This window comes from Sciurus carolinensis, chromosome 14 (assembly GCF_902686445.1).
Source record: "Sciurus carolinensis chromosome 14, mSciCar1.2, whole genome shotgun sequence".
In the NCBI taxonomy this organism is placed as follows: Eukaryota; Metazoa; Chordata; class Mammalia; order Rodentia; family Sciuridae; genus Sciurus; species Sciurus carolinensis.
In genome coordinates this window covers 84225351-84244839 of record NC_062226.1, presented here as the reverse complement: position 1 = coordinate 84244839, position 19489 = coordinate 84225351, and the positions used below count along the sequence as shown (strand labels likewise).

Genomic DNA, 19489 nt, shown 5'->3' with positions numbered 1-19489 from the left:
TAAGGTTCATCCACTTTGTAAATTCTATCAGTGTTTCCTTTTTATTGTCCAGTAACATTTCGTTGTATGAATACTTACCACGTTTTATTTCTCCACTTGATGGACATTTGGGTTGTTTCTACTTTTTGGCTGTTATGAATATAGCCACTATGAACATTTACGATTAAGTTTTTGCGTGGACATGTGTTTTCATTTTTCTTGTGTATATATTAGGAGTGGAATTGCTGCTCTGTGTTTAACTTTTTGAGGAACCGCCAGACTTTTTCCCAAGTGACTGTATCATTTTACATTTCCACCAGCAATGCAAGAGGATTCCAATTACTACATTCTTGGTAATACTTGTTAGGGTCTGTCTTTCTGATTATAGTCATCCTATTGACTGAATTGACATCTCATTGTAATTATTTTGACTTTTATTACTACTTGAGCAGTAGTTCTCATTGTGGTCTGGAAGTCCTTAATACTCTTAGGAAAACTGTGAAACTAAAACTATTTTTCTAATAATGCTAAGATTTTACTTGTGTTTTTCAGTCTAATTCTCACAAAAATGAACCGCGATCTGGATGTTGACTGGTGCACTCATGTAATCCCAGTGACTCAGGAGACTGAGGCAGAAATGTTGCAAGATTGAGACCAGCTTTGGCAATGTAGTGAGACTGTCTTAAAAAATAAAGAATGAGTTGAGGTGTAACTCATTGGTAGAGTGCTGCTGGGTTCATTCCCCAGTGCCACCAAAACCAAAACAAAATTTAGCAGTGTACTTTGCCTGAATCTTTAAGATGTGGAATATTGCCACAGATAGGAAAACCTAGCTGTTATCTTCTATGAGATTAAAGTGATTTTCAAAAATTTAAGACAGTTCTACTCTCTTTACTAGGAAAATAAGTTACTTTTCAGAAGATTATTTATATTAACATGTAATGGGCTTATTATTTTTAAATTACTATTTTAGAAGATTTTTCAGTTTTAGAAGATTTCCAATATAATTGGTATCAGTAGATACAAAAAGCAAAACATGGGGGTTCTGAATTTTTAAAATGGTGTCCTAAGAACAAAAATTGCTATAGTGGAGTATTTTAGATTGAATACTGACTCAGTCACTACGTTACCATTGTCTAGAAACTATGGTAACCTGCTTTCAGTCTCCCGATTTTTCTGTAACTCTCCCTCATTCAATCCCAAATAATCTCTGAAAATTATTCATTAGATCATGTGATATTCTGCATAAAATTCAAGAGTTTCCATTGATTATGGAATCTGTCAAGTGGTGATGAGGCCCTGTGGGAGGGTTCCTGCCACTTTTCCATTCTTTTCTGATGCCTTCTTTCTTCTTGCTCACTTGGTTCACCCTACTGACTTTATGGTTTCTTGACCTGTTACTATGGTTTTTTTTCCCAGCCTCAGAACTTAGGTCCAATTTGGTTTTGTTACATGGCATACCTCTGACACTCTGCCCCATCCCACTCATCCTTTAAATCTCAGTGCAGAGGTCAGATTCTAAAGGAAGTATCTGATTGCCCTGACTACCTTGGGATCCCTCATTATATTTTCTCACTATACCTTGTTCTTTGTCATAGTTGATCACAATTCAAAATCATATATTTATGTGATTAATGCTTCTTCTCTACTAGAGAGGAACTGTGATTGGTTAACATTGTTTCCAGAGCCTAGCACAAGTATGAACTTAGCAAATATTTGTTTATGAATGAAGCTAGTACATTAGGCTCAATAAGTGTAGCATGTACATAATCTCATGGCTTCACTTCTCTGGAATCTTCATCTTAAACTGCTCTCCTTTAGCTCAGAACCCTCCAGACATAATTCTTGACTGCCTCAGGATGTTCATTCTTGTTTCTCTCTGTCTGGAACTTTATTCTGGAACAGCCTTTCTTGACTGTAGAGATCCTCATCTAAACCATAGATAACAGAAAATGTTTTGAGTAATATTCATTTTCCTTAAAGATGGATTATAACTAATACAATTTTAGGTATATAGGGGATATAAAATGTAATTCTTCACATAGCGATATGCTGGTAAATGTTTTTCAACCATTTCTCAGGGAAAAACAATGTTGACTTGTAGTGTTTGCTGATTTCCATGATGTACATATTCTCATCGTAGCAGGTCTCAAGCTATTGGTATTAACCTGCTCACAAAATTCCCCTAAATTAAGGAGCATTTGCTTCAGTGGTTGCCTTAGGGTAGAGGTCAGCAAACTGGTGAACCATGTCCTTCATGCCATTGCTTATGTATTAAGTATGAATTTTCAGAATAGACTATCTGACCCCGAGAGTAGAAAATATTTACTATCTAGCCCCTTGCAGAAAATTTACTGGCCATGGCATTATAACTTACTATTCTAGATCTCATACTGTTCATCAAAACCCCTCTCATTGGGAATTTTTACCATGACTTAGGCAACAGTGCAGCCCCTTAGAAAAGCATTGTGTGCCACATATATAATATTTTTAGTTGCCACTTAATAGAACTGCAGTTATTTTTCATTGTGGCAAAATACACAAAATATAATTTACCATCTTTTTTTTTCTTTTGCCACTCAGAGTTCATTCTTTTTATTTATTCCTGGTGTTTATGTTCTATATAATAGACCCACACATAGGAAGTACATACATATTTTTGTATATATGCCCATATACATGTATTATAATGTATTATAATTTTTTTTTTTTTTTTTTTTTTTTTTTTTTTTTTTTTTGCAGTACTGGAGATCGAACTCAGGGCCTTGTGCTTGCGAGGCAAGCACTCTACCAGCTGAGCTATCTCCCCAGCCCCTATAATTTTAAATACTAAAGTGCAAATCATCCTGGTAGATTCTTTTTTTAAATTTTTTTAGTTATACATGACAGTATATTTTGACATTTGTACAAACATGGAGTACATCTTATTCTAATTAGGATCTTGGTCTTGCAGTTGTACATGATGTGGCAGTTCACTGGTATATTTATATATGTACATAGGAAGTTAAATCAGATTCATTCCACTGTCTTTCTTATTCCTGCCCCCACCTTCCCCTTCGTCTAATCTACTGAACTTTTGTTCTTCCTATCCCCTTGTTGTGTATTAGCATCCACACATTAGAACTTTCGACCTTTGGCTTTTTGGAGTGGGCTTATTTCACTTAGTATGATAGTCTCCAGATCTACCCGTTTACCAGCAAATGTCACCATTCTTTTTTTTTTTTAATTCATTTTTATTGTAAACAAATGGGATACAACTTGTTTCTGTTTGTACATGCAGTAGAGGCATACCACTTGTGTAATTATACATTTACCTAGGGCAATAGTTTTTGATTCATTCTGTTATTTTTTTTCTTCCCCCCCTCACCCCTCCCACCCATCACCATTCTTTTTGACGACTGAGCAATATTCCATTGTGTATATATACCACATTCTTATTATCCTTTCATCTGTCGAATGGCATCTAGATTGGTTCCATAGCTTAGCTGTTGTGAATTGAGCTGCTGTAAACGTTGATGTTGCTGCGTCACCTAGTATGCTGATTTTAAGTCCTCTGGTTATTTATCAAGGAGTGGGATTACTGGGTCAAATGGTAGTTCCATTCCAAGTTTATTATCTTAATCATTTTCAAGTGTACAGTTCAGTGGCATTAAGAATATCCATATTATTTTGCAACTATAACCACTATCTCTCCACTGAACTTTTCTCATCTTGCAGAATTGAAACTATTCTCATGAAACAGTAAATTCTCATTCTTCACTCCTTGTCAACCCTGGAGAACCAGCATTCTACTTTCTGCTCTCTACTTACCTTTTTCCTTTTATTCATTGTATTTCAACCTTTTGTGATGTTTTCTCTCAAATGTCACTCTTTTCTCCCTGTTCTGGGCCATTGTGAATGTTGCTAATGATAGTTATATAATAACTAATACTTGTTGTATATTTATCAAGGCATAATGTATTTTTAAAATTTTAGTTTCACAACTTTAGAGTGAGAGTATTATTAACCCTTTTAAAAAGTGCAGATCCAAGTTGATTATTTCTTACCTGGAATGCTGGGGATTAGAAGTGTTGTAGATTTTGCATTTTAAAAAAATTGGAATATTGTTGTAGTCTTTACCAGTTGAACACTCTCAATCTGAAAATGCAAAATCTAAAATGCTCCAATATCCATTTTGACAGACTGCTTGGTTTACTGGCTGAGGAGCTATTATACAGATGTCTAGATTTGGGTATAATGGTTTTGTTAAATTTTTTTTTTTTTTAACCTTTAAAGCTCTCTTCAGTTTTGTCAAAGTTTTATAGCTTATATGTTTAAAAATTTGGAATGCAAAGAAAAAATAAATACACTATACATGCTATTATTTTAAGATTAGAAAATTCAAGTGGGGCTGGGTTGTGGCTCTGGTAGAGAGCTCTTGCCTAGCACATGTTAAAGTACTGTGTTTGATCCTCCTCACTACATAAAAATAAATAAATAAATAAATAAATAAATAAATAAAGCTACGTATATTAAAAAATTCAAGTTATGTAGAAAAGTGTGCACTAAAAAGGCCCATTCAGAAACAGAGGCGATAGCTTTTTTTTTTTTTTTTTTTTTAGCAATTCTGTCCAGAATGGTATTTATTTCTGTATTCACATGTAATTTTTATTTACTCCTGTTAAGCAAGTGGGAACACTACCCACACTTCTCTTTAACTTTCTTTTACTTGTGTTACCTTGCAACTAACTTATTCCACTAATAATTATTTGCATGTTTTATTTGCATGTTGATATTCTGAGAAAGGGAAAAAGAGCTTTGCCATGTTTGTTACTAATTTTAAGTAGATTATAGTATGGTTGGCATTTTGGATGGAGCATGAGCCTTGGAATTGGAGGAATTTGACTTTGGACAGGGAACTTTCACTCCTCTGAACATCACTGGTTATGTTTTTAATGTGGTGTAATTCTTGCTTCACTAAAGGGTTTCATGAGCTAGTATGCATCTGGCTCAGAGTTTTTATACTTTATCTGTACTGGTCTTTCCCTCTGTACCCTTTTATTCATCAGTAATTGATGTAAACTTTTGCAATAGAAGGAAGCTTAGAGGATTTCATCATGTGAGTTAGTGAAACCTTTAGTTTGTTATTCTCTGTCAGTTTTGGATCAGAGACTAAAAAATACATTTTATAGATAATGCACTGTAACATTTGTGGCTATGTTCAATTTTATAAGACTGGTGTCCCTTTCCCATATATCTATTTATATATTTAGTGTAGTTTTTCTCATACTTGACATTTTGTATAAGGTTTTGTGCAGTGTTTTTAGTAAGACTGCTAATTTTAAGGTAAACATCAGATATTTGGAGAGTGGTAACTGACGTAACTATTGTTTATGGATAGTTTATTGAGCATGATTGTTTTTCCAAGTGATACTAGCAATATTGAATAAGAAACTGGTTAAAAATAGAGACTCCTGAAGGCCCTATCATTTAAAATATTGAAATAGCAAATGTTTGAATGTGGTACATATATTATTCATATTGTTTGGAAGATTCTTATTAAAGGCCATTACTATATGGTTCTTTAGGAAATGAAATTAATGTGTATGTTTTATCTTTAAAGTTTAAATAAATTTTACTTTTTATTTGGTACTTGGGAATTGAACTTTTGGGTGTTTAACCATTGAGCCACATATCCAGCCCTTTTTATTTTTAATTCTGAGACAGGGTCTTGCTAGGTTGCTTGGGGTCTTGCTAAGTTGCTGGGGATAGCCTTGAACTTGAAATCCTCTTGCCTCAGTCACTGGGATTACAGGGGCCACCATGCCCAGACAGTTTACTTTTTTGATAGATTGCAAGAGTTTCCTGGTTTTTTTTCTGGGAATATTTAATAGGAACACAGGCAAGCTGTTGGACAAATTTGGATTGTGGGGTATTTGTAAAGGATAACAGTTCTTCTTTTAGCTAATTTAAAGTCAAATTAACACCTTCCCCTGCCTTTTGGTGCTGTGGATTAAACCCAGGGTCTGGTGCATGCATGCTAAGCATGCTTTCTGTTGCTGAACAGAACCCCTAACCCCAACCCAATTTTTAAATTGATTATAATTCAGAGTTTGTTCTCACATAATTAGGTCAATAATATTTGTTTGCCAGAAAATGAATGCTCTGCCAGGTAGGTTACATACATCTCTTGATTTTGCCATCAGCCTGGAAAAAAACAACAAAACAAAACAAAACAACAAAAAAAACAACTATTTCCATTTTACTGATGAAGAAACCAAAGCTCAAAAACAGATAACATCTCCCGTGTCACCCAGCTAGAAGGTGACAAAACCAAGATTTGGAAAGTTAAGTCTGTATGTCTCAAAAACATTTTCCTGATATGCTCACACTTTGAATTTCCTGTCTTCCTCCTGTACCAAGTGTGTGTCATGTTTTTCTTTCTCAAAATGACCAAGAACAGAGAGTAAGCAAAGTGGACCTTGAACAGCTGCAATTGGCATTGTGATGTTAATGCATTTTCTTTTCAGGGCAGTGCCTCACATTCTTTCAGCATTGTATGTTGTATGGTTTCCTCGATTATTTGTTTCTTCCCCAGATTAAAAATAGCAAATACGGGGAGGAGGTATGCTGTTAAATATGAGGTGATGATAGTCTGGCACAAAAGCAGATACAGGGCATTGAAAGTTTGGACAATTACTGTATTGCAGAACAGCAGTTTATATTCTTACCAGTAACTTACCATTATCAAAAGGTTATATTCTACAGAGTGGAAAGCAATTTTGGTGCTCACATATGGGTAAACTTCAATTAACTGGAGATCCATTGATGTGAAACCGTTGACTTTTGGATAATGTTGAGAAAATGTGTAGCTATTGAATGTTGTTTTTGTCCCTGCTGGGTTGATTTTCAAATCATTAAATTAAATTTCCTATTTAAGGTACATTTAGGATTTTGATTCTTGTGGCTGTTTTGAGGAAAATTCTAGTAGTTTTCAACTCTTTTGATATGTTGTTTATTGTATTATAAGTTGTCGGTGCAAACCCAGAGTGGGACATGCACATTTGTAGAAACTTCGGATCTTTAGAGGGCCTGTTCTATCATGTATCTTTCATCTTGAGTTAATGATGGTCATGTAGGCTTAAAGACTTAAATAGCTAGGTAGTTTAATGGAAATTATAAAATTCTTTATAATTTTGGTTTTTCTTGAAATAGATAAAAATATTTTGTATAATTTGTTGAAATAAGTTTATTTTTTTCTGCAGGAGGTCTGTCAGTGGGCTTCCTCTGTCTAAAGTAGCTTTGAGATTTTCTAAAATTGCTGATTTTTTCTGTATCAATACTAGTTAGCTTCCAGTTCTTATTGTCCAGTGAGCATGTAGTAGATAAAACAACATGGACGTTACATTCAAATGTTAGAGATAAAAATCTCTAGAGATTTTGTAGCCAGTGTAAACTGGCTATTTCCATTTACTTTCCCTTTTTCTGGGAGCACAATAGAAATTTAAGGATCTTTGAAGCATGTGCTGAATTTTTGATTTTTCTGCAAACACCATTTAGATAATAGAACATTCTTTACTCAGTCATTTGGATAAAATTTTCTAAAATACAGTTTAATTTGGAAAAGTGTCTGGTGTGGTATAATTAAGATTTATTAACTTTTGTTTCAAATGGGATGATGGCAGAATTTGTAAAATTATTAATCTCTTGGTTTTTGCTTGTTCCAAATTTGGGGTAATGTTCTCAGAACACTTCAATATTGTATTAGTCTTCTATTTTGGGAGTGGTTCTAATACCTAAATAAGTTGGCATTGATTATTGGAAAAAATTTTATAAGAATTGAACTATAAAAGGCAGTCAGATTACACAGTTTACCTTTGTATAGTACTATAAGTATAGCTGTATCCTGTCACCATTTTTAACATTTTCTGATCCTCCTAGTGTTCAATGACATTAATTCTCAGCAACTCTAATTGTGTGTGTGATTTCTCAGTTCTAGTCTTTTAGGACTTTGATTTCTTTCTTTCTTTTTTCTTTTTTTTTTTTTTTTTTTTTTTTTTTTGCTAAGAATTGAACAAGATAAATGTGTGCATGGTGCAGAAAACAGCATTACTGCATAGTAAAATGATGATTAATATAAATGATTTTTGAACTGTATCCATAGGGTCTTATTCCTTTCCATCTAAGACACTATGAACAAGCCCTTAATATGTCCAGAAGGCTCTGAACATCTTTCAGATACAAACATTGACAACTCATGATTAGAACTCCAGTCTTTAAATTTTACAAAGGACTCAACTGAACTATTATTGATGTTATATAATTTTCTTTGTTGCTGCTGTTTTGGTTATCAGGTCTTATCTGTCTGTGGCATCATTCTGTACTCATGAATGATCATCTCTTGATTCTTGGGTGGTTTTCTTCTATTCATGTCTTATCCAATCTGGTCTGCAGCCTAAAACTAGGACCTCTTCATTCCAATTCCTTTCAGATGACTTGCGAAAGACAAGGCATATTTTGGTTTTTGACTAATCACTTGAAATTGCTCAGGCCAAGTGAATATACCTGTATTTTGACTTCCAGCTTCAGAGTCAACTTTTAAAACTTTTTATTACAGTATAAAAAGAATGCATACATCATAAATGCACAACTCCATGTATTAGCACAAAGGTCAAGAATGTAGAACATTACCAACTCCCAAGATGTCACCTTGTGATCTCTTATAAAACCTCCTCCTAAAGGTAACCACTCGTCTTACTTTTGACAACATGAATTTTCCTACCTCCTCCCTTTTTTTTTTAGCTTTATTAGATCACACAGTTGGTTTTCATTTGTTGATTGGCCTCTTTTGTTCTGCATTTAGGTATCCATGATGACATATGGCCATAGTTCATTCGTTGTCATTGTGTGTCATTTTTCTATTAAATGAGTATACTATAATTTATTCTACAATTGAGGGATAGTTGAGTTGTTTCCAGTTTTTGGCTGCAAGTAATCCTGGTTTGAACTTACTCAAATGTGGTTTTTGGTGTACCTCAGGACTTGTAATTTGTTAGATAAAATAGGGGAATTGTTGAATCACAGAGTAGGAATATCTTCAGCTTCTACTATACAATGTTTTTCTAAAATGCACTAACTCAAACTGCACAACCTGCAGGGTCCAGTTGCTTCACATATTCTGCAAAACTGTCACATTCTTAAATTGAACCACACAGTAGATGTGTCACTGGTTTTAATTTTAAGTTTATCTGACCATTGATGAGAAGGAACACTTTTTTCCTGTATTTTATATTGGCCCTTTTTTGATGTTTCTGTTGCAGTCTTTTGGCTGTTTTTCAGTTGTGTTGTTTCTTGCTAATTTGAAGATATTCCTTATGAAATCTGGATTTGAGCTGATGCTTATTTGTGTTGCAGGTATTTTTTCTCTTGTGAATTACCTTTTACTCTGTTAATAATAGTGCAAATTACAGTGCTTTTTTGTTTTTTAATGGTTAGATCTTTCCATTGTTTCACTTAGGAAATCTTTTCCAATTGGATCACACTGTGGATTTATAGTTATTTTTTGGTACTGTTTTAATGTGGTCAGAGTACATAGTTGGTAAGATTTTAATTTTTTGAAATAGGTTGATTTGTTTTATGGTTCAGCATACGATCTAATTTTGTAAGTTAATTTTGTAAGCAAAAAAATGGTTATTCTTTAGTCGTTGGGTGTAGTATTCTGCTATGTCAGTTAAGTCATTTGTATGAAGTATTTAAAATTTTTAATTATCTTTTGAGTTACTTTATAATGTTGACGTGTACTGATGTGCTTTTGTGTTGAATCTGCTTTGTCTGTTGGAATAAACCTTGCTAGCTTTCTTTGGTTAGTTTTTTGCATGGACTCTATTATTACTTGAACCTTTTATAAATTTGTCTTTTTAAAGCAGCATGAGATTAGATTTTAAAATCTAGTCTGTCAGTTTTGTCTTTTCACATACAGTCTTACATAGTCACTGATACTTTTGGTTTACATTTATCTTTGTACTATTTGATGTTTATTTTTTCCTACCTATTCTATGCTTTTTCTCTTCTTTGAATTGAGTATTTTGTATTATTCCAATTTCTTCCCTTTTTAGGTTGGTAGATGTATACTGTTTTTATATCCTAGAAATTACCATGTGAATCTTAACTTATAAAATGTCTAAATTAGTAAATACTTACTCTTTCCAGATAATGCATACTGTAGAGCAGTTGGATTTGATTCATACCCTCTAGATTTTCCTTCCTTCCCTCTCCTCCCTGTCATAGGGACAGAAGACTTTCTAGGACTTTATTAAAAAATCAGTTTTAATTTAGATTTACACACACACACACACACACACACACTTTTTATTATCTTTTTGTTCCTTTATCTAGAATCATTTTCTTATCCCCGAAAGAATACTCTCATATTTCCTGTGGTGTATGCCTGCTAGGTGACAAATTTCTCTCTTTTTTTAAATGTGTTTAACAGATTCTCTCCATTTTTTGGGTATATTTCAAGTTCATTTTGAGGGATATTTTATTGGATATAAAACTTCAGGTTGCTTCTTATTCCTGTCTTAAAGTTTTTCTTCTTTTTCAATTATGGATAATTTCAAATATACAGAAATTGGGCTGGAGATATAGCTCAGTGGTAAGGTGCCTGCTTAGCATGAGTAAGACCCTGGGTTCAATCCCCAGCACTATACAAAAAGAAAATAAAAACTCAGAAAGTAGAGATAATAATAGTAAGTTATTTCCCCATGTATCCTTCATCCAACTTCGACAGTCTTCTAGTCTGTTCTTTCAGGATTACTTTCCCTAAAGGTTTTTCCCCTTTCCCTGTTACTTTGTATATCTCTTATCAGCTTATCACTTAATATTTTGTCATGTTATCTGAAAGATAAGGATTCTTAAAAAAAACCATTGTCCGTATATATCCTGCCTTACCAATTAATAATGCCTTAATTTCATCACTTATGTACTCTGCTTAAAGTTCCCAGTGGTCTAAAAAATATTTCTTTTTAGCATGAATTAGGGGAAATAGAAGACTTTTCATTTCTTAGAGCAGTTTTAGGTTCACAGGAAAATTTAAAGCCCACATAGTTACCATATCCTTTCCCCTTTCTCCACCTTCAGCATCATGCTTCGGAGTAGTACATTCATTATAATTGATGAACCTTCATAGACATTAATGTAAGTCATGGCTTACATTTACATCAGTGTTCAGTATTGGTGTTTGTATATTCTGTGAATTTTGACAGATGTATAAATGACATATGCTCTGCCCATTCATTCTCTAACCCCTATCAACCCCTGAGGCTTTTACTATCTCCATGGTTTTTCCTTTTTCAGCAATTGGGAAGACTCTTTTTTTTGGTACTGGGGATTGAACCCAGGGGTGCTTTATCACTGAGCCACGTCCCTACCTCCCCCCTACTATATATATATATATATATATATTTTTTTTTTTTTTTTTTTTTTTTTTTTGGGAGGCAGAGTCTCACTAAGTTGCTTAGGGCCTTGCTAAGTTGCTGAGGCAGGCCTTGAACTTGTGTTCCTTCTTGGGAGAGTAGACATCTTGCCTTGTTCCAGATTTTAAAGAGATTGGTTTACCTTTAAGTATGTTAACCACAGATTTTTTTGTAGATGCACTTTATCCAACTTGGTAAGCCTCTTTTTTTTTTTTTTTGGTGGTTCTGAGGATTGAACCCAGGGCCTTGTGCATGCTAGGCAAGCACTCTACCAACTGAGCTAGCTATATCCCCAGCCCCAGTAAGCCTCTTTTTTATTTGTAATTCGCAGAGAATTTTGTCTTGAATGAACACTGTCAAATGATTTTCAGCATTGATTGATATGATTGTATGGGTTTTCTTCTTGTTTTGTCTATTAATGTAGAGAATTAACATTGATTTCCGCCCCCCCACCCCCACCCCAAAGGTTGACTTAGCCTCACATATTCAGGCTAATTCGGATTTGGTCATTAAAACTTTTTTATTTTTTTCTGTTTAACTGAATTGGATTTGATAGTATTCTGTGGAGGATTTCTGCATATATGTACGTGAGAGAGAGTGGTTTGTATTCTCTTCATATCTTTTCATTGGTTTTGTTATCAGGGTAATACTGGTGTCATGAAATGTATTAAGACTCCCTCTTCTATATTCATAAGATTGATTGTGTTTTTTGGTATTGCAAAAATTGGTCCATTTTATTCAAGTTGTAGATATTTTTGTGTAGTATTCCATATTTTTTAAAGTTTGTGGTGTTTGCTTTCTGTTGTTTTTGAGTTTGTTAATTTATGTCTTCTGTTTTTTTCCTGGTCAAGCTAGCTAGAGGTTTTATCAGTTTTGCTGAGATTTTAAAAAGGTTTTTGATTGATTTCTGCTCTTATTCTTTGAGTTAGTTTGCTGTTTGATTTCTAAAGATGGAAACTCAGTTTACTGTTTAATGACCTTTCTTCCTAAATTTAATATTATATATTTCCCTAAACATTGATTTAGCTGCATGTCACAAATTTTAACATTTTACCTTTATTTTTGCTCAATTGAAAATGTTTTCCTAACTTCTTTTCAGGACTTCCTTTTTGACCCATTAATTACTTAGAAATATTTTGCTTATTGATTTGGGAATGTTCCGGATATTTTTGTTACTAATTTCTTCTTCCTAGTCTCTTCTTCCTCCTCTTCCCTCACCTTCTTTTACTCTTCCTCTACCTCCTCTACCTCCTCTTTCTCCTCTTCATTCCTGGGTAATTTTTCTCATATATTATATTGGTGCATTATAACTGTACTTAATAGTGAGCTTAATTGTTGTATTTTCGTACATGCACATGATATAACAATGTAATTTGATCACTATCACTCCCCAATGTGTCAGCCATTTTCTGTTACTAATTTGTAATATAATACCATTATTATTAGAGAAGAATATACTTTAATATTTAATTATTTGGAATTTCCGAGGTTTGTTTTATGACCCATACATTTCCAAAAAATTTTCTTAGCAGTAGTGTCATCATCTATTCAATTCCACTGCTTTATAGGGCAGTCACATAGATTGATTTGATGGAGGCATGATGCTTTCTTAAAAATTTGGGCTGTGATTCCTTGAGTCAATCTGCTACTGGAGATTCCTGTCCCATTGTGAGGTTTTCTGATTTGAATTTTTGAGTAAGCTTAAGTGTTCTAGTGATTTTAGTAAAAATTTGAGAAATGGTGATCTATTGTATAAGATTATCTTTATAGTATCAGATTCTTTTCTCTCCTGTTTTTGCATGTTTTTTGGTCTCTAGCAATCCTCTCTTCAGGTTGTCCTCCTCCTTCCTAATCTTTCTTTGGTTTTCAATTCTGGAAAGGCTTGTCTAATTGCCGTCTATGTTCCTCTGTACTTTGTAGTGTACCTCACTCATTCTCAGTGGATTACTTAGTTTCAGGGAAAGATTTTTGCTTTTTTATATTTGTTTCTTCATAGTAGTACTTGTTAATTGTTGAATGCAAAGATTGGGATGGATAGTCAGTATAATAGACTAAGAATATGAGGTTGGCTGTTACATGTGCGCAATTAGAACTAAAGGAGCAGAACTGGAGATGGAAATCTGAGAAATAGCATATTGTAAATTTGATAAGATCTAATTTGTGACTTGAACTAAAAATTTGATCCCATTGACTTTAAAGAAAAAGGATAATTGGAAGCAATGAACTGTTAGACCTTAGCAGAAGTTTGAATATAGAATGTGTGCATCAAAATAAGACTTGTGTTAGAGATGCAGTGGTAATTATTACTTGGATCAAGATAACTACCACACGAAAGAGGTGTCTTTGTACTGTTTGAATTTGAGTTTACTTTTAGAAACTAAATTGGATGGTGTTACACAAACACCTGTAATACATATTTATTTTTATCTTCTTTAGTTCAAGGAAGAAATCTCTAAACGTTTTAAATCACATACTGACCAACTTGTGTTGATATTTGCTGGAAAAATTTTAAAAGATCAAGATACTTTGAGTCAGCATGGAATTCATGATGGACTTACTGTTCACCTTGTCATCAAAACACAAAACAGGTATGGTTTTAGAAGACATATAACTTTTAAATTGTAATAAATATTTATTTTTCTATTTTTTTTAAATCTTGACTTTAAATGGCTTTCCTTGTCATTAATATCTAAATGTTAAAATTCCTTTCTTTGTTCTGTTCATAAAATGTTTTTGAAAAGTGGCAGTTACACATTGTCAGATAATCATTTAGTACTTTAGAACATTCAGCAGTATTTAGTCAATTATATCCAAGTTATTTGAATTGGAGAACAAGTGAGTTATTACATTTTTAGTTATTTTTGTTTTAGGGAAATTTTTAGACAAAGATCTTGGGTGACTATCTTAGCAAACTACAAATCAGTAATCATGTTTCATTAAATTGAGGCACCATCAAATTTTAAGAGAAACCTTTGTGTATCACTCAGATTACTCCTAATTAAGTTGGAGTTTTCTTGTCACTTACAATTTTATTTTATCCTTAGTATAAGGAGTTTGTTTTAGTCTGCATTTTTGCTGCTGTGACCAGAATGATCTGACAAGAACAATTTTAGAGGAAAAGTATGTTTGGGGCTCACTTTTAGAGGTCTCCGTCAGCCAACTCCATTGCTCTGGGGCCAAGGTATGGCAGAAGAGGAAAGGCCACCAGGAAGCAGAGAGAGAGAGAGAGAGACAGACAGACAGACAGACACACACACACACACACAAACACACACCACACACACACTGCTTATCAGGAACAAAATGTATACCCCATAGGCATACCCTGCAATGACCCACTTCCTCCAGCCACACCCTACCTGCTTACAGTTACCATCCAGTTAATGCCTATCAGGGAATTGAAACACTAACTAAATTAAAACTCTCATAATCCAGTCATTTCACCTTTAAATCTTCTTTTTTTAAAAAGGTTTTAAGTTTATATTTTACAGGACTTTTTAAAAAATTTGTTCTTTTTATGTATATATGACAGTAGAGTGTATTTTTTTTTTTATTTTTTAGTTGTCAATGAATCTTTTATTTATTTATTTATATGCTGTGCTGAGGATTGAACCCGGGGACTCACACATGCCAGGCAAGCGTTCTACTACTGAGCCACAACTCTAACCCCACAACTGTAGAGTGCATTTTGACATATTATACATACATGAAGTATAACTTACTCTAATTAGGATTCTGTTCTTGTGGTTGAACTTGATGTGGAGTTACACTGGTATAAACCTTCTTGCATTTTCTCACATGAGAAGACACATGGGGTACATCTCATATTTAAACCATAACAGTGATTTGAGACTTATTTGGGTTGGGAATTTTATCATATCACTGTGCATACATACAAAGAAAATATAAATGAAATAAATTGGTTAAAGTTTCCCTTTAAAACTATTTCACATTGGGTGGGAGTCTTCTGAATCCTGTTTTGACCTAGTCTTGATTGTCCATATTTTCCCATATAGTATCTGTTTTGTCAAGGTGTCGTCCATGGGACAGCATTTCTTTAAAAGAGAGATATAATCTCTTCTCCAGGATTTTCGTCTAGCCATTGATATCTATTGAAATTTTTATGCTGGTGTTCCTTCAATACTAGTTATTTCTTGTACTAAAGAAAAAGTTTATTTCTCCTGTTCCTGTTCTGTGCATAACATCTTTCAGTGCCAATTACTGGTGTGAATTTCTGAGGACACTCCATGTGGTAATCAAATTAGCATGTATGTTATGACAGTCTACTCAGTCACTCAGCTGAGATACTACAGAGGCAGGCATTACAGTTGATGCCTATCAGGCAGTTGCGAGACAAGATACTGTTTTCACAGTTGTTAAAATGAAAAATTATACATGTTGGAATCAAAGAAAGAAGCCATGAGATTCAATTAACTCTGTCTCAGCCTTCTTTTGGTGAATCTTTTTTTTTTTTTTAAGTTTTTAAAGCCACGGAGCCACACTCCCAGCCTTTTTAAAAATATTTTATTTAGAGACAGGATTTTATTTAAGTTGCTTAGGCCTCACTAAGTTGCTTAGGCTGCCTTTGAACTCATCCTCTTGCCTCAACCTCCCGAGCCACTGGGATTACAAGCATGCACCACCACGCACCTGACTTTGGTGAATTCTTTCATTTTTATTTTTTACTTTTAAAATTTCAAGGATTTAAGTAAAACTGGCACCTAGTCCTGTAGAACTAGAAAGGAATAGATAAAAAGTTATTTATATAGTTAAGCTTTGTGGATGTGACCTGTCATTGATTGTCTTCTGTGAGGTGTGACCTATCTCCCTTTCTTAAAATATAATCAGTATGAAATATTTATGTGTATATTATACCCAAAGAGGAGGACTGATTGCAGTATATTTTGGATTTTATAAGGCTTTACTATGTTTCTCCTTTTCTTTTTTCCCTAGTTGCTCAGTTATCTTTATGATAATTTGAATCTGGGACTTTACCCTTTGTTTCTGGTTATTGGGATATCAGAGGTTCTTTTAAAAATAATTAGCTCAACTGCTTACATTGTGATTTAATTATTTTCCCTAGGCCTCAAGACCATTCAACTCAGCAAACAAATACCACAGGAAGCAATGTTACCACCTCATCAGCTCCTAATAGTAACTCCACATCTGGTTCTGCTACTAGCAACCCTTTTGGTTTAGGTAAGAATCATTAGTCATTTTTTGTAGGAATTAAATATCTCCTTTCCCTCCCAGGGGTAGTTTTAGATAAAATGACAGAATAAAACATTAAGTAATTTGAACAACAAATTTTAAAGACCTTTTACAGTTTGCTTCTATAATTGAAGGTGTTAAAGAAATAATTGGGAATACAAGTGTTTAATTAGCTTACATTTACATTTGATAAGTCATCAATAAACAACACATTTCTCTTTCATAATAAAAGATGTAGTGTTTGTATACCTGATCTGACGATTATATAATTACATCTTAGGAAGTTTAGTCAATTGTTGATCATAAGCTGCGATAAGGTGAATAATTTTTTTCTTTGTAAAATGAAGGAATGACTGTATTAGTTACATTCTAACTGTCCTGAATGCATAGAAGGACTGTGACCTGAGAGCAAGACCAGGGCTTAAGGGTCTTCTACATTAGCTAAAACCACTTTTCTTTTATCAGTTTTATATATTGGAGTTCTGTGGAAGGTAAAAAATATTGTGACGTTAATAAAAGTTGGACTAGATAGATGAATTGACTAATGCCTTTTTTAGTCTTTAAGTTATATGACTAGTACAGTACCTTGAAATGTCATTGTTTTTCATATGCACAATTTTCATATATAACATACCTTGTATCCTTTCCATAAGCAGTTTATTAATTCAGTTATACTGTGCCAAATATATGTTGGAAGAATTTTAGAGAATGGCATGAATTTTTATATTCATATTTGCTTTTTAAAAAATGTTGCTCTTAATTAAAAAACGGTGTTAGGCTAAATGTGTCTCCTTTGGTTAAGGCAGGTAAATTTTAGATAGCAAAATTATGTTTTTATTTGTTCTTTTTAGTTATACACATTATAGTAAAGTATATTTTGATATATTTATACGAACATGGAGTAGATGGCAAAATTAGTAACACGAACTCTAGAGAGATTAGGATAAAATTAGTATTCATACTTTGAAAGATGCTGTTGAGATAAATTTATGTTGTCCATCTTCCCTCACTTTATAGACAAGAATAATGAAGGCTAGAGAGGCTTTTAATTAATTTTTTTGATGCTACAAAGCTCCCTGATCCCTTTATTTCTAGTCTTATTCATACCCCCACTTTTTACCTCATTGGCTTTTTTCGGTCAACTTCTCCTTTTTCCTTTCTGTATTCGACTTTTCTTTGCTTGTTGTTTTCTGTAAAACCATTGAATGCTACCACCCTCTTTACCTTCCCTTCTCAGCTGTCTTTAGAAAAGGCATTTCCTGTTGTTTTGATTATATTTTCCCTTCACTAAATTGACTGTTTTATTTTTTTGCCCCCATCATATCATTGAAAATTTCTTGATAACATTGCTTTTGACCTCTTGGCTTCTCAAATATAGTAGATACATTTTAAATCGGCCTCTCTTAATACTAAAAAAATCTCTCCTTGAAATTTTCTTCCTTTAACTTATACAATATATTTTTTTTTTTCTGTAGTTAACTTTCTAACCAGTCCTTTTTAATCTCACTCATAGGACTTTTTCCCCTTCCCTGTTTGTATGTTTCTATTATTTCCCTAGAGTTCTGCTGTGACTTTCTTCTCTTCTTTTATTCTGTTTATTCTCCCTGAATGACATTATTCTATTATATCCTGGTGACTCTCAGATTTCTATCTCAACTCATACCACTTCTGAACCCATGCCTTATATTCATCTGTTTTCTGTCACCTGATGCTCTCAAAAAATAAAGAAAAATGGGGAAAAAAAACAAATACAACATAGCATTTTGCTCTTCAAATTGCTCCTTTTCCCCCTTGGAGACTCTTGGTCTGGTACCTCTTTTGTATCCTGCACCTTGCAGATGTTTCTCATTGCTACTCTCTTGATGTAGATCCTCATTTTTTTTTCATTTATAATGTTCGCTCTGATTCATTTCCATAGTGCTGTTAGAATATCATCTTAAGTGGCTTCTCTGCTTAAAATGTTTGAATTCTCTTGAAAGATTTTCAAGATTTAGTCCTTGTCTGCTTCTTCATCCTTATTTATTACCCATTTTAACAGTTACAGTTGCTTGTCTGGTTTTAATAGATAACCCCAAACATTATGGCTTATTACAACAAAGTTTAATTTCTTGCTACAAACCTTCCTTGTGTAATACAGGTGTTTCACTGTGGTTTTTATTTGTTTGTTTGTTTGTTTGTTTGTTTTTGATACTGGGAATTTAACCCAAGGGCAGTTTATCACTGAGCCACATCCCTTGCCATTATTTCTAAATTTTGAGACAGGGTCTTACTCTTTTGTTTAAGGGCCTCCCTAAATTGCTGAGCCTGGCCTCCTGAGCTGCTAGGATTACAGGCATATACCACCTCACCCGGCTTCACTGACCTTTGAGGCCCCCATTCATACAATCCTTCAGAGACTCAAGCTAATGAAATTGTCATCATTTAGCTACAGCACTTGGAACATGGCAGAAGAGGCAAATTGAACTGGCAGTCCTTTGACCAGAAGTGATATACATCATTTCTTGCAATCCTTTGAACATAACTTGTCACATGAGCCTGTACAAGTGCAAAAGGCTGCACATGAACTATGTGGTGACCACCGCTGTTTGTCTTACTGGTCATACTGAATTTTTTGTGGTTTCAAGAATACATCAGTACATTTATTGCTGTGTTTTATGTATATACTGTTTTATGTGTGTTAACCCCCCAGTCTTCCCACTTCTCCTTTCCAACTTGTTCATTCATGTCTTCTTTGAAAAACAGCCATTCCACTTAGGTAGTGTATTACTGTATTATGTATCTGTTGAACTACTTATGTCCATGTAAGCATTTTTTACCTTGTCACTTTTGTATATAGAAAATGCTCA

At 33.7% G+C, this 19489-nt stretch overlaps 1 protein-coding gene across 2 annotated transcripts in view; it reads left to right on the top strand.

The window, feature by feature from the left end:
- Window positions 1-19489, top strand: part of Ubqln1 (ubiquilin 1) — a 47048-nt gene that overhangs the window by 6152 nt on the left and 21407 nt on the right. For both annotated transcript variants that reach the window (XM_047524307.1, XM_047524306.1), the window contains exons 2-3: window positions 13869-14020; window positions 16516-16631. In XM_047524307.1, coding sequence (XP_047380263.1) covers window positions 13869-14020; window positions 16516-16631 — 268 coding nt within the window. The remainder of the gene's footprint in view (window positions 1-13868; window positions 14021-16515; window positions 16632-19489) is intronic.